At 41.8% G+C, this 12,687-nt stretch overlaps 1 protein-coding gene across 5 annotated transcripts in view; it reads right to left on the reverse strand.

Annotated features, from left to right (window-relative positions):
* Nucleotides 1-1,690: 1,690 nt before the first annotated feature.
* LOC134219166 (synaptotagmin-6) overlaps nt 1,691-12,687 on the reverse strand; it is a 60,690-nt gene continuing 49,693 nt past the window's right edge. For all 5 annotated transcript variants that reach the window (XM_062697867.1, XM_062697869.1, XM_062697871.1 and 2 more), the window contains 2 exons: nt 3,106-3,342; nt 1,691-3,035 (listed from right to left, as the gene is read on the reverse strand). In XM_062697867.1, the coding sequence (XP_062553851.1) occupies nt 2,751-3,035; nt 3,106-3,342 (522 nt within the window). In that variant the 3' untranslated portion in view covers nt 1,691-2,750. The remainder of the gene's footprint in view (nt 3,036-3,105; nt 3,343-12,687) is intronic.

Raw genomic sequence — 12,687 nt, forward strand, 5'->3', positions numbered from 1 at the left:
TCCTATTTTATTGATGTGGATTTAATGAAATGCTATAAGCATTATATTTTAATACATTTTATAAGTTAAATCTGGACAATTCCGGTAGGGGTAACAATTTCGGCACCGGTTCGAAATCCAGCAATAGCGATTTTTTTAACTCTACTGTAAACCATTATGTTTACACAAGAATTTCATAGATGTTGAGTATAGACATCGTGGAAGCTATAAACGAGCAAAGGCATAGTCGAGTCATTTTATTCACTTGTGTTTTTCAGTCTTGTTTGACAAATTATTCAAATTCTTGCATCTATGCCTAAACGATCATTGAGCCTTAGACTGGCCCAGATTAGTATGGGGAGAAAAAAATGTTGTCGAATTCCACGGGGCACCCCCCAGAATTGTGTCTTTGGGTGAGAAAATCAATCTCTGAAAATTTCAGTTCAATCGATTGTTGCATAAGCTGGCGCATTTGATTTGAAGTTTGTATGGGTATTTCAACCAAAATGTATAGGAAAATACACCTCCGTCACTCATTCGATCTGAAAATTGGTTCTGATTGCTCGATTGACCTCAGAATTGCAAAAACGGCAGTTGGTATGCTACAGAACAATCTCACAGAACATTGCATGATGATTAAGTGAACTTTTATATAGTTTCCGGCTGATTTATTGGGATCTGATTTGTGTATTTTTGGATTTTTTCATCGAATCGCATCAGCCGAAACCTATATAAAAGTTCATTTAATCATCATACAATGTTCTGTGAAATTGTTCTGTAGCATACCAACTGCCGTTTTTGCAATTCTGAGGTCAATCGAGCAATCAGAACAAATTTCCAGATCGAATGAGTGACGGAGGTGTATTTTCCCATACAATTTAGCTGAAATCCCCATATAAACTTCAAATCAAATGCGCCAGCTTATGCAACAAGCGATTGAGATGAAATTTTCAGAGATTGATTTTCTCACCCAAAGACACAATCCTGGGGGGTGCCCCGAGGAATTAGACAACTTTTTGTTTCCTGGGCCAGTCTATTGAGCCTGCATTAGTAAAGTTTGGGCTTTATACTAATTTCATGGAAGTCTTGTATAACAAATAATGAGTTTCGAGGCCGTTATAAAGCCAAAAATATTCCTTGGTAATCAACCCAAGCATTAGCATTAGCATTGTAATTCGTAGATTGGACACTAGTGATACTCATGTTTTACTTTAAAGATCCTTATCTAGAATGCTATCAGAAATCAAGAAGGGGAGTGGTCCTTGATTCCATTATTAAACAAAAATAACAAAAGCATGAGGATTACTACTCCTCACCGTAACTAGGGAGAGGAAGGAAGTGTTGATGTGGTACTTACTTAACGAAAGGCCGCCGACTTAGCGACACCCTCATAAATACCACGGAGTTGGATAATGAGGAAGGTATTCGTTTGGTCAGGATTTGCCTGTAGCTGGCAATGTAACCGTGGTAGATCTTACCCCGTAACACACCACGTAAAGGTGTCTACCCAGCGTTACAGGTCATCCCTTGGTAATCAACCCAAGTTACCCAAATTATTTTTTTAAGAAGGTTAGGAATCATAGCAGATGCATAAGTATCAAATTACCAACATACTCAAAATGAAAAAATCCACTTTCATTCAGAACAATGTTGCTCTTCGTGAACAATGTGAATAAGGCTTACAATATCACACAATAATAAATAATTCTAGTTCGACCTCATGATCAAATATATTTAGCATCAGCATCAATGAAATCATCATAAATACACTTTAAACTTATTTAAACCTTCTATTCTTTTGTGACTATTTATACTATCATACTTTTAAGTCCACGTCAAGCATTGCATAGTAACGAGGTGTGAATTTAGAAAAGAAATATTAGAAAATCCTTTCAGGTATAATAATACATGGCCATAGGTGAACAGTTCTTCAAGTCAGGCATTCCTGACTTTGATTGAATATGTTTGTTTACTATAGTTTAAGTTTATTAGTTGAGAGCCACGTACATAATGCTAGATGGTACGATCCTATGATTTCGGTTGCTGCAGTACACTGTGCTAATAGACATATTACAAATTGTTTGCTAATTTTAGGCAAATACTTTGTTATACAAAATAAATTTTATTTTTATATTCACATCCGTCCATCTGTGCTTTTCATGTTTATGCTTTATGTTCTTGTTCAATTCTTGTAAGATATATAAAATTCCCTCTATTCCATATATATGAATATTTATATTTAAGCTCTAATACTTGTCCATATATTTCTGGTTGGATTTGCTGATTAAAACTGTTCTATACTATGCTATAAACTAAGAAGCATGAGTTTCTGATTCATAAGTTCTTATTTTGCTGCTGCAAAAACTCAGTCTACTAACATTTTCCGTTAGACGGTATTTGTAATCCTTTGTGTATGTGCAAAACCTCGTTAAAATAACAATTCTGCGTTAATTTTAATTCAACGTTTTTAATAAAAGTCATAATAACTACTTACCTAAACTATAAATTCAAAATATGTATGTGCATTTAGACACTCTGGATATATTTATTCAGTTGAATTAGTTATCCCGCTTACATTCACGTTTTGCAAAAAATAAACTATATCGCATAAGCATCATTTTGTGACGGTTGTTTGTTAACATCGTATAAAACGACTGAAACCTTGGCTGGAAGGATTCAATCCTTTCGATAAATGAATTCTCGGGATATCAAATCACTTTAAGCTGAATGATTACAACAAGAAAAAATACCAGTTCAACAGAAACAACTCTTTATCTCAACATGTGCCACATGGCAATTGGTTTGCGATTGTTTTGCATCATATCCTGCCAGTGCTGGCAGCCGGTTCCTCCTTCCTGGAGCCCAATTGCACAACCCGGTTCCAGCAGTTCTCCTTCATTAGATGTCACAAACAGCTCGATTCCTGCGTCCTGCAATTGAGATGCGGGAAGATCAAAGGTAAACGCTTCGTTCCAGATAGGATTGGCTGGGTCCGTTGCACGAATCGCACTCGTTTTACGTTTCTTTGCTCGTTTGTCGTTGATAATTAAATAGAGCTGGAAAAAGCGAAAGGTTAAGGCATTTAGAATATAAAAACACATCACAAACACAGATTTGTTCACTTACCTTCACGAACGGATCATTGAGAACGTGCAGATTCTTTGCTTTCATTACAACGACCGTAAGCCGTTCTGCTTGTGGCAAATAGCTCAACGAAATCAGCAGCTCCGGTGAATGTTCCATTGGTTTCCGAACCGCAATCAAGTCACCCCATATTTCGCAACCAGACAAATCCAGCGTGTTCAGTAAAAATCGTATTTCGCCGATGACCTCATCACGGGAGAAGCGATCGTAATCGAGTAACTGAAAATGCAAATTAAATTTATTTAATCAGAAACGGTAGCCCACAAAAATGCTCTCCAAACCGTTCTATTTGCTGTAATGTGGTTTTTCAAGGATTACTTTTCATTCTTCTTCTTCTTATTGGCATTACATCCCCACACTGAGACAGAGCCGCCTCGCAGCTTAGCAGCTAAGCACTTCCACAGTTATTAACTGCGAGGTTTCTAAGCCAGGTTACCATTTTTGCATTCGTAAATCATGAGGCTAACATGATGATACTTTTATGCCCAGGGAAGTCGAGACAATTTCCAATCCGAAAATTACCTAGACGGGCACCGGGAATCGAACCCAGCCCCCCTCAGCATGGTATTGCTTTGTAGCCGCGCGTCTTACCGCACGGCTAAGGAGGGCCCCTGATTACTTTTCATATACCAATGAATTCAGTAGGTACTTAAAACTAAAATGTAATTGCATTACACAGATTTCTTTTAATATGAAACCAGCTTATTTCTGCTACTAAAGTCTCTTATAAAGTTTTATAATCAAATAATTTAGGTGCCATATTTTGATAATATGTAATATAGAGAATTATTTAAAAAAATTAACTATTCACGATTTTATCTATAGGAAAAGCTGTGGAGTAGTTTTGTTCTAGAGTATATTTTAGTATAGATCCTTCCGACAAATGATCGTTGCGTGGTGAGTTAGTTTTTGGATTGACAACCGCATTTATTCTGCGGACGGTTTGTGTGTTTTGACCGTTCTGAATATTTTTTTAGTGGCCACCCAAAATTTGTACAACTTCTCCTAACAATGACCAAATGCTTTCATTTTTACACAATGCAATGCCATGAAAATAATGATCCATGTTGGTAAAAAAATGTCAAAATTATAATTTTAGAATATTTGGATATTAAGTTGTTGCCTCAATATGGGGACATTCCATACCTCGTTAGTCACCCATACAAAAAATCTGACGAAAAAATTGCGTACATATAATGGAAAAGGGATCAATTCTCCACAAATTCTAAGATTGCGTACGCTGTCAAATTCCATAACAAAAATCGTTCATAAATATACACGCCAAGTCGGAAAAGCTGCGTATTTTGGAGGAAAAATATTTAAAAAATCAGAGAACATCTTTCTACTTTTATTAAAGCAAGTTCTTGGAGAGGGATAATTTCATTCATTTCCATTTATTTAGTCTACATCTAAACAGATAACACTGAATCAACATTTTGACGCCACAATACACGGTTCGAGGCCGCATCTCTCCATCCTCGAATACGCCCCACGTTCGCCAAGTCGTTTTGCTAGCCGGATCGGAAGCGAACACCATCTTTGCAGGGTTGCTATCCGGCATGCAAAATGTCCTGCCCATCGTACCCTTTCGGCTTTAGCTAGCTTCTGTATACTGGGTTCGCCGTAGAGTTGGGCGAACTCATGGTTCATTCTTCGCCGCCACACTCCGTTTTCTTGCATACCGCCAAAGATGGTCCTAAGCACCCGTCTCTCGAATACTCCGAGTGCTTGCAAGTCCTCCTCGAGCATTGTCTATGCTTCATGTCCGTATAGGACTACCGATCTTATCAGCATCTTGTACATGACACATTTGGTGCGCTGGTGAATCTTTTTGACCGCAGATTCTTCTGGAGCCCGTAGTAGGCCCGACTTCCACAGATGATGCGTCTTCGTATTTCACGACATTGTTATCAGCCGTTAGCAAGGATCCGAGGTAGACGAATTCCTCGACCACCTCGAAGGTATCCCCGTCTATCGTAACACTACTTCCCAGGCGGGCGCTGTCGCGCTCGGTTCCGCCCACTGTAACCGTTCGGGGAATGTTCTCGAGGATTGCTAAAACGGTGGCTTAAGCGCCACTCTCTAAGAGAGACCACCAGTCGTGTTTGGTTTGCCCGACTTTAGGAGACCTTTTCGCTTAAGGAAACTTCTCGAACGGTTCGCGGAATAATAATCAATTTCGTAACGCATGCACTGTTTCTGACTCTCTCTTAACGAAACGAAACTTAGAGAACGTAGAAGGAGTGTTCACTCATTCGAGCAATAACGTAATTTAATTTAGTGAGAGTGTTTATTATAGTTCAGGCATTAAACGTACTGGGATCCAACCAAGCATAAAACAATTTGCAATCAAACTTAATGTATTTTAAATTATCAGTAATCAGTAATTTGATGACTCGGTGCTGGCGGGAACGATGAGGCTTTCGTTGTCTCGATGATGGCGACGATTACTTCGAAGATGGCGGTCACCGGCGGGTCCGTACTGCGATTTGGCGCGCAGCGATGGAGATGACCCGTGTGCGATATGGCTGATCTAAAGGTGCGGAGTGAGTGGCGGCTGGAACGGAAGCTCCCGATTTCGATCGGAGAGAGTGTTGTGTTGAGGCACTTGGCCTGGATTTCCCCGGGCGATCGGCTCCGCCAAATAGAGGCACACGTACCCAAGTGACCCGGCTTCGCGTAACTTTCCGGTTCACCGAGCGGGGAGTGGTGTTTCCTCTATCCTTTGGTTAGGATCGAGGTTCGTGGCGTGCAATTGACGACACGCTAAACACTAAAGAACCTACACTCTCTAAAACACTGGTCCGAAAATGTGACGTGAAGACCTTTCCGTCGGCAATTAACGACCGACGTGGAAAATTCGCTACGATGAACTAGCGACCTCACTCACCTCCGTTTGGCTACCTGCTTGAGGCGGGCCTTCGCTGGGCACACGGGTCGGACGGCCCTCGGAGGATCCTCGGACGGTCAACGGACGAAGTTGTGGTGGAATACCACGAACGGAATCTCGATGAGATGATGAATGCCGCCGATTAGCGACAGAAAATCCAGCCGTACGAAAAAAGCGCAGGGCGCTGCGTGTCCAACAGACAGACAGACGACGGAAGATAATCTGGGATATCACTTTGTAGGCGGCATTAAAGATGGTGATCGCTCGAAAGTTCTCACACTCCAACTTGTCGCCTTTCTTGTAGATGGGGCATATAACCCCTTCCTTCCACTCCTCCGGTAGCTGTTCAGTATTCCAGATTCTGACTATCAGTTTGTGCAGGCAAGTGGCTAGTTTTTCCGGGCCCATCTTGATGAGCTCAGCTCCGATACCATCCTTACCAGCTGCTTTATTTGTATTTAGCAGTTGGATGGCATCCTTAACTTCCCTCAAGGTGGGGGCTGGTTGGCTTCCATCGTCCGCTGAACTGACGTAGTCATCTCCTCCGCTGCCTTGACTTTCACTGCCTGTACTCTCAGCGCCATTCAAATGTTCCTCGTAGTGCTGCTTCCACCTTTCGATCACCACACGTTCGTCCGTCAAGATGCTGCTTCCACCTTTCGATCACCACACGTTCGTCCGTCAAGATGCTCCCATCATTATCCCTGCACATTTCGGCTCGCGGCACGAAGCCTTTGCGGGATGCGTTGAGCTTCTGGTAGAACTTGCGTGTTTCTTGAGAACGGCACAGCTGTTCCATCTTCTCGCACTCCGCTTCTTTCAGGTGGCGTTTCTTCTCCTGAAAAAGGCGGGTCTGCTGTCTCCGCTTTCGTCTATAACGTTCCACGTTCTGCCGGGTACCTTGTTGCAGCGCGACCAGCCGCGCTGCGTCCTTCTCCTCCAGAATCTGTCTGCACTCTTCGACGAACCAACCGTTCCGTCGACTTCGTCCCATATACCCGACGTTGTTCTCCGCTGCGTCGTTAATGGCTGTTTTGACTAAATTCCAGCAATCCTCAAGAGGGGCCCTATCGAGCTCACTCTATTCCGGCAACGCTGCCTCGAGATGCTGCGCGTATGCAGTGGCGACATCAGGTTGCTTCAGTTGTTGATGCTAGATAGATGTTAGTGCCACGATATGTCCTGACGTCGATAATGTCGGAGAAGTGCCGTCCATCAATCAGAACGTGGCCGATTTGTGATTCTGTCTGCAGTGGTTATCTCAGGGTGTACCGATACGGGAGGCTGTGTTGAAAGTAGGTGCTGCGAATGGCCATATTCTTGGAGGCGGCGAAATCAATTGATTATTGAAATTATTGATTATTATCAAATGATTATGCTGAAGTCGAAGAACCGGCTTTTGATCCTCCACCTGCACATTCTTTCATTGATCGGCCATCACCCGATCACGCGCCTTTGCATATCGCCCATCACTATGAAAGCTGTTCCCAGCTCGTGTGTGTTGCCGCAGATCTGGTAGATGGTATGATTACCTCTAAACGTTCGCACCATTGATCGCTTCCAACAAACCTCCTGCAGCGTTACGATGTCGAATCCACGGCCCTTGAGCACATCGGCGAGTATGCGTGTGCTCCCGATATAGTTGAGAGATTTGCAGTTCCACGAACCGAGTTTCCAATCGTCAGTCCCTTTTCATCGCAGTGGTCTTCGCCGATGGTTCCGGTCCGTACTCTCTTGTTGATTGTTCGTTGCTTATGGGTTTTTAAAGGCTGGCTTGCAGGGCCTGACACCAAACCCAATAAACTTCCGGAGGACCATTTCTCCTTATTCCCTCATCATGGTGCACAGTTTCACTTAGAGTCCCTCGCTGGCACTCGGACGATGATCAGCCGCCTCTAACATGGAGAACAGACGCTGTTGTGAGCCGATCCTGACATGGAGAACAGACGCTCAGTAAGATTTGCACCTCCGGAGAGGAGCAAACCCCCCTTCCCTGTCAGCATACGACCATAGTTCCCACCGGGGTTGGTTACCCGATCTTCCCTAAGGTTGCTCGTATGCCGGTCAGCAGCACGGGGAGGTAGGGATAGGAGTTGCTGGATAAGAGGCTATGGACCGCCAGATGGGGTCTATTTTATTCCTTCAGGTACGCGAAGTACCAATGGTACGCTTTACCCAGCATTTGCCGTGCCTTTGGTGAGGGATAAATTCCTCCCGAATATTTTCAAATTCGATATTAAACAGCACCTAAAAAAATCGACTGTGTAGCAATAACAACAACAATTTACAGACTGTCACACATCAGTAAAGCCAAATCATATATTTCATTTAGAATCTTAGAGAAAACCGCGTGAGATTATTTGTTTTTGGATGTGATACATTGGAAATGAGAAAAGGGGATCAAGTCTCCCCAGTCTACCCATATAGTCCAGGAAGTCTGCAATTCCGAACCTATGCAAGAACTTCATAAAACAGCCATGTTCAGATAACACACTTGTGATTTCAAAAGTACATCTGACCATTGCCCCTATTGATTCAACTAGTTTGAGTTTATACTTGACCTAAAAAACTTTTAATCCTAGCAATACTTTAAAAATGTTGGTGTTATGGATTCAACATTTTAGAGTTCATTAGTAACAACAGCACTTTTCCAAAAAGAAAAACCAAAATTTCTATAGAAATATGTTCCAATATTTTTTTCAATTATATAAAGTTCTTGTTAAATACACTACTGGACAAATATGTTACAAATATTCATATTTTTAGCTTTCTCATTTTCATTAAAGTTAAACTTTTTCCATGAAATAATAGCATTTTGGACTTTTGTTTCATTTTCTTATTATTTTGACGTAGGACTACGTCTGTGTTTTCTATATTGGGGTACACTTTACGATTGCGAAAATCGGGGACCGTCACGAAAATATGATAGACTTTAAACTTTAATATCTAAGCCGTTTCTCGATGGATTTTCAATTTTTTTGGACCATTCGATCAAGGATGAGTCAACGCTTCTTTGTATTTATTTGAAAATACTGATTTTTAACTATTTATTATCGATAATTGATAAAAAGTTTAGAAATAGGTAAACTAACCAATCACGTACATGCATCACTAGCACAGACATCAAAAATCAATCATTTGCGGGTTTGGATCTAATCCTCAGTTGGAACAAGATTTTACGCATAGTAGACGCATCAAAGCGATCTTAGCGGAGAGAACACAGCATCACGGAGACGCTAATAACATTTTCAAAGAAAATCCATCGCATTGGTGGTGGTGCTCGATGTGTTGCTGCAGATCATTCAACCTCAACGAACCAGAATTTCATATGAAGAAAAGGTTGACCATAAAAATAGCACTGTGGCGATCCCGCACCGCCAGTGCCGATGCTGAAAATTCATTACAAATTGTGGTATCAGTTAGTTGGAAAGGAACATTGGGAAAAGAAAATTGGTTCTTCTCAGGACCAACATTTTATAAAAAGAAAGAGTTAATTGCGAAAATGGACTGTTTCGGTGGCATCGGGTTTGGCGTGGTAGCTTGGTTGCTGTTAGTGATCCCATCCATTAAAATTTTCTACATCATCTCCCTCCGACGCGCTATCAAATTCGCTATTTACGATTGAGTTTTTTTTTGAGATCAACTTTCTTTTGTATAAAATCCATGAGGACGCCACCTTTGTGAAAACTATCTACCTTCAGCAACTACCCATTAGTGAACGTCGCTTGGACAGACAGATTTCAAGAGATAATGTTTGGTAATATGAAGAAACTTCGTCTGGAGTCAAAATTCTGTTATCATTCCTCGCAACAATACGCATCTTAGATAAACAACATCTCATAACCAAATTTAGAATCTTTCGAGTAAGTTTCATTGGATTCTTAGAATTCATAATTCTCCGAAAGGTCCTTTGTCTGTGGAAACCCGATCGAAATGGCTCGCGCGCGCGGAAAAGCGGCTTTCTTATATCTTATGAAGTAATCCCATTAGCCCCGCCCCTTCATTTATCGTTATGAGTGCACATTATATTTACACCATATCAGCTCACAAAGGGGCGGGGCTTATTTCTGCTGTTCTTCCTCGTAACAATACACATCTAAGATAAACAACATCTCATAACCAAATTCAGAATCAAGGAAATTTCATAGGATTTTTAGAATTTGTCATTCTCCGAACGGTCCGTTGTCTGCGAAATCCCGATCGAAATGGCTCGCGCGCGCCTAAAAGCAGCTTTCTTATATCTAATGAAGTAATTCCATTAGCCCCGCCCATTCATTAATCGTTATGAGTGCACATTGTATTTACACCCATATCAGATCACAAAGGGGCGGGGCTAACGGGCTTAATTTATTAAATACAAGAAAGCTGCTGTTCGGCGTGCGCGAGCCGTTTTGATTGAAATTCCACAAAGAGCGGTTCGACATTCGATGCAGCGGAGCGGACACAGCAGCACTGAGTGGGTGGCAATGCTGAAAATTTATTTCAACTTATGGAGGCTTAGCGAAAAATCATCAAGTGGCGGTCGTACAGTTGCAGTAGTTATTGAACAGAAGGCGCATTGGGAAAAGAAAATTGGTTCTTCTCAAGACCAACATTTTATGAAAAGAAAGAGTAATTGCGAAAATGGACTGTTTCGGTGGCATCGGGTTTGGCGTTGTAGCTTGGTTGTTGTTAGTGATCCCATCCATTCAAATTTATTGCATCATCTCCCTCCGACGCGCTATCAAATTCGCTGTTTAAGATTGAGTTTTGAACTTTGAAGAAAGTTTATTTCGGATAGTCGGATCAACCTTCTTTTGTATAAAATGGTGGCTTTTGTATACAATCAATGAAGACGCCACCTCAGTGGAAACTTTACACATCAACCACCCATCGGTGAACGTCGCTCGGACAGACAGATGCCGAAAGCTAATGTATTGCAATATGAAGAAACTCTGAAGAAACTGTTGTCGTTCCTCGCAACAATACGCATATAAGATAAACTACATCTTATAACCAAATTCAGAATCGATAAAATTTCATAGGATTCTTAGAATTTGTCATTCTTCGAACGGTCCGTTTTCTGTGGAATCTCGATCGAAATGGCTCGCGCGCGCCGAAAAGCAGCTTTCTTATATCTAATGAAGTAATTTTATTAGCCCCGCCCTTTCATTAATCGTTGAGTGCACATTATATTTACACCCATATCAGATCACAAAGGGGCGGGGCTAACGAGCTTAATTTATTAAATTCAAGAAAGCTGCTTTCCGGCGCGCGCGAGCCGTTTTGATCGGGATTCCACAGAGAGCGGTTCGACATTCAATGCAGCGGAGCGGACACAGCAGCACTGAGTGGGTGGCAATGCTGAAAATTTATTTCAATTTTTGGAGGCTTAGCGAAAAATCATCAAGTGGCGGTCGGACAGTTGCAACGCAAGGTGTCGACAAGCGATTGGATGCAGTTAGTTATTGGACAGAAGGGGCATTGGGAAAAGAAAATTGGTTCTTATCAGGACCAACATTTTATGGAAAGAAAGAGTTAATTGCGAAAATGGGCTGTTTCGGTGGCATCGGGTTTGGCGTGGTACCTTGGTTGCTGTTAGTGATTCCATCCATTCAAATTTACTGCATCATCTCCCTCCGACGCGCTATCAAATTCGCTATTTACGATTGAGTTTTGTACTTGAAAGAAAGTTTATTTCGGATAGTCGGATCAACCTTCTTTTGTATAAAATCAATGAAGACGCCACCTCTGTGGAAACTATCTACAGCAACCACCCATCGGTGAACGTCGCTCGGACAGACAGATGCCAAGAGATAATGTTTGGTAATATGAAGAAACTTCGTCTTGAGTCAAATTTATGTTGTTACTCTTCACAACAATACGCATCTTAGATAACCAACAGCTCATAACCAAATTCAGAATCTTTCGAGAAAATTTCATGAGATTCTTAAAATTTGTCATTCTCCGAAAGGTCCGTTGTCTGCTGCGTAATCCCGATCAAAATGGCTCGCGCGCGTCAAAAAGCAGCTTTCTTATATCTAATGAAGTAATTCCATTAGCCCCGCCCCTTCATTAATCGTTATGAGTGCACATTATATTTACACCCATATTAGATCACAAAGGGGCGGGGCTAACGGGCTTAATTTATTCAATACAAGAAAGCTGCTGTTCGGCGTGCGCGAGCCGTTTTCATTGAAATTCCACAAAGAGCGGTTCGACATTCGATGCAGCGGAGCGGACACATTCGATGCAGCACGAAGGCGGTCGGCGGTCGGACAATTTCAACGCAAGGTGCTGTCAAGCGTTTGGATGCAGTTAGTTATTGGAAAGACGCATTGGGAAAAGAAAATTGGTTCTTCTCAGGACCAGCATTTTATGGAAAGAAAGAGTTAATTGCGAAAATGGATTGCTTCGGAGGCATCGGGTTTAGCGTGGTAGCTTGGTTGCTGTTAGTTATTCCACCCGTTCAAATTAATTGCATCATCTCCCTCCGCCGCGCTATCAAATTTGCTAGTAACGATTGAGTTTTGCACTTTAAAGAAATCAGATTGTCGGATCAACCTTCTTTTGTATGTATAAAGACCTTTTTGGAGGACACCATCCTCAAAAATGGCCGAAATAAAGGAGAAATAAGCAGAATCAGAAGTGGCGTTCGTGGCAAAGTAAGGATTGTGATGTCCCCGACTGAAAGC

Source organism: Armigeres subalbatus, chromosome 3 (genome assembly GCF_024139115.2).
Source record: "Armigeres subalbatus isolate Guangzhou_Male chromosome 3, GZ_Asu_2, whole genome shotgun sequence".
NCBI classification, from domain to species: Eukaryota; Metazoa; Arthropoda; class Insecta; order Diptera; family Culicidae; genus Armigeres; species Armigeres subalbatus.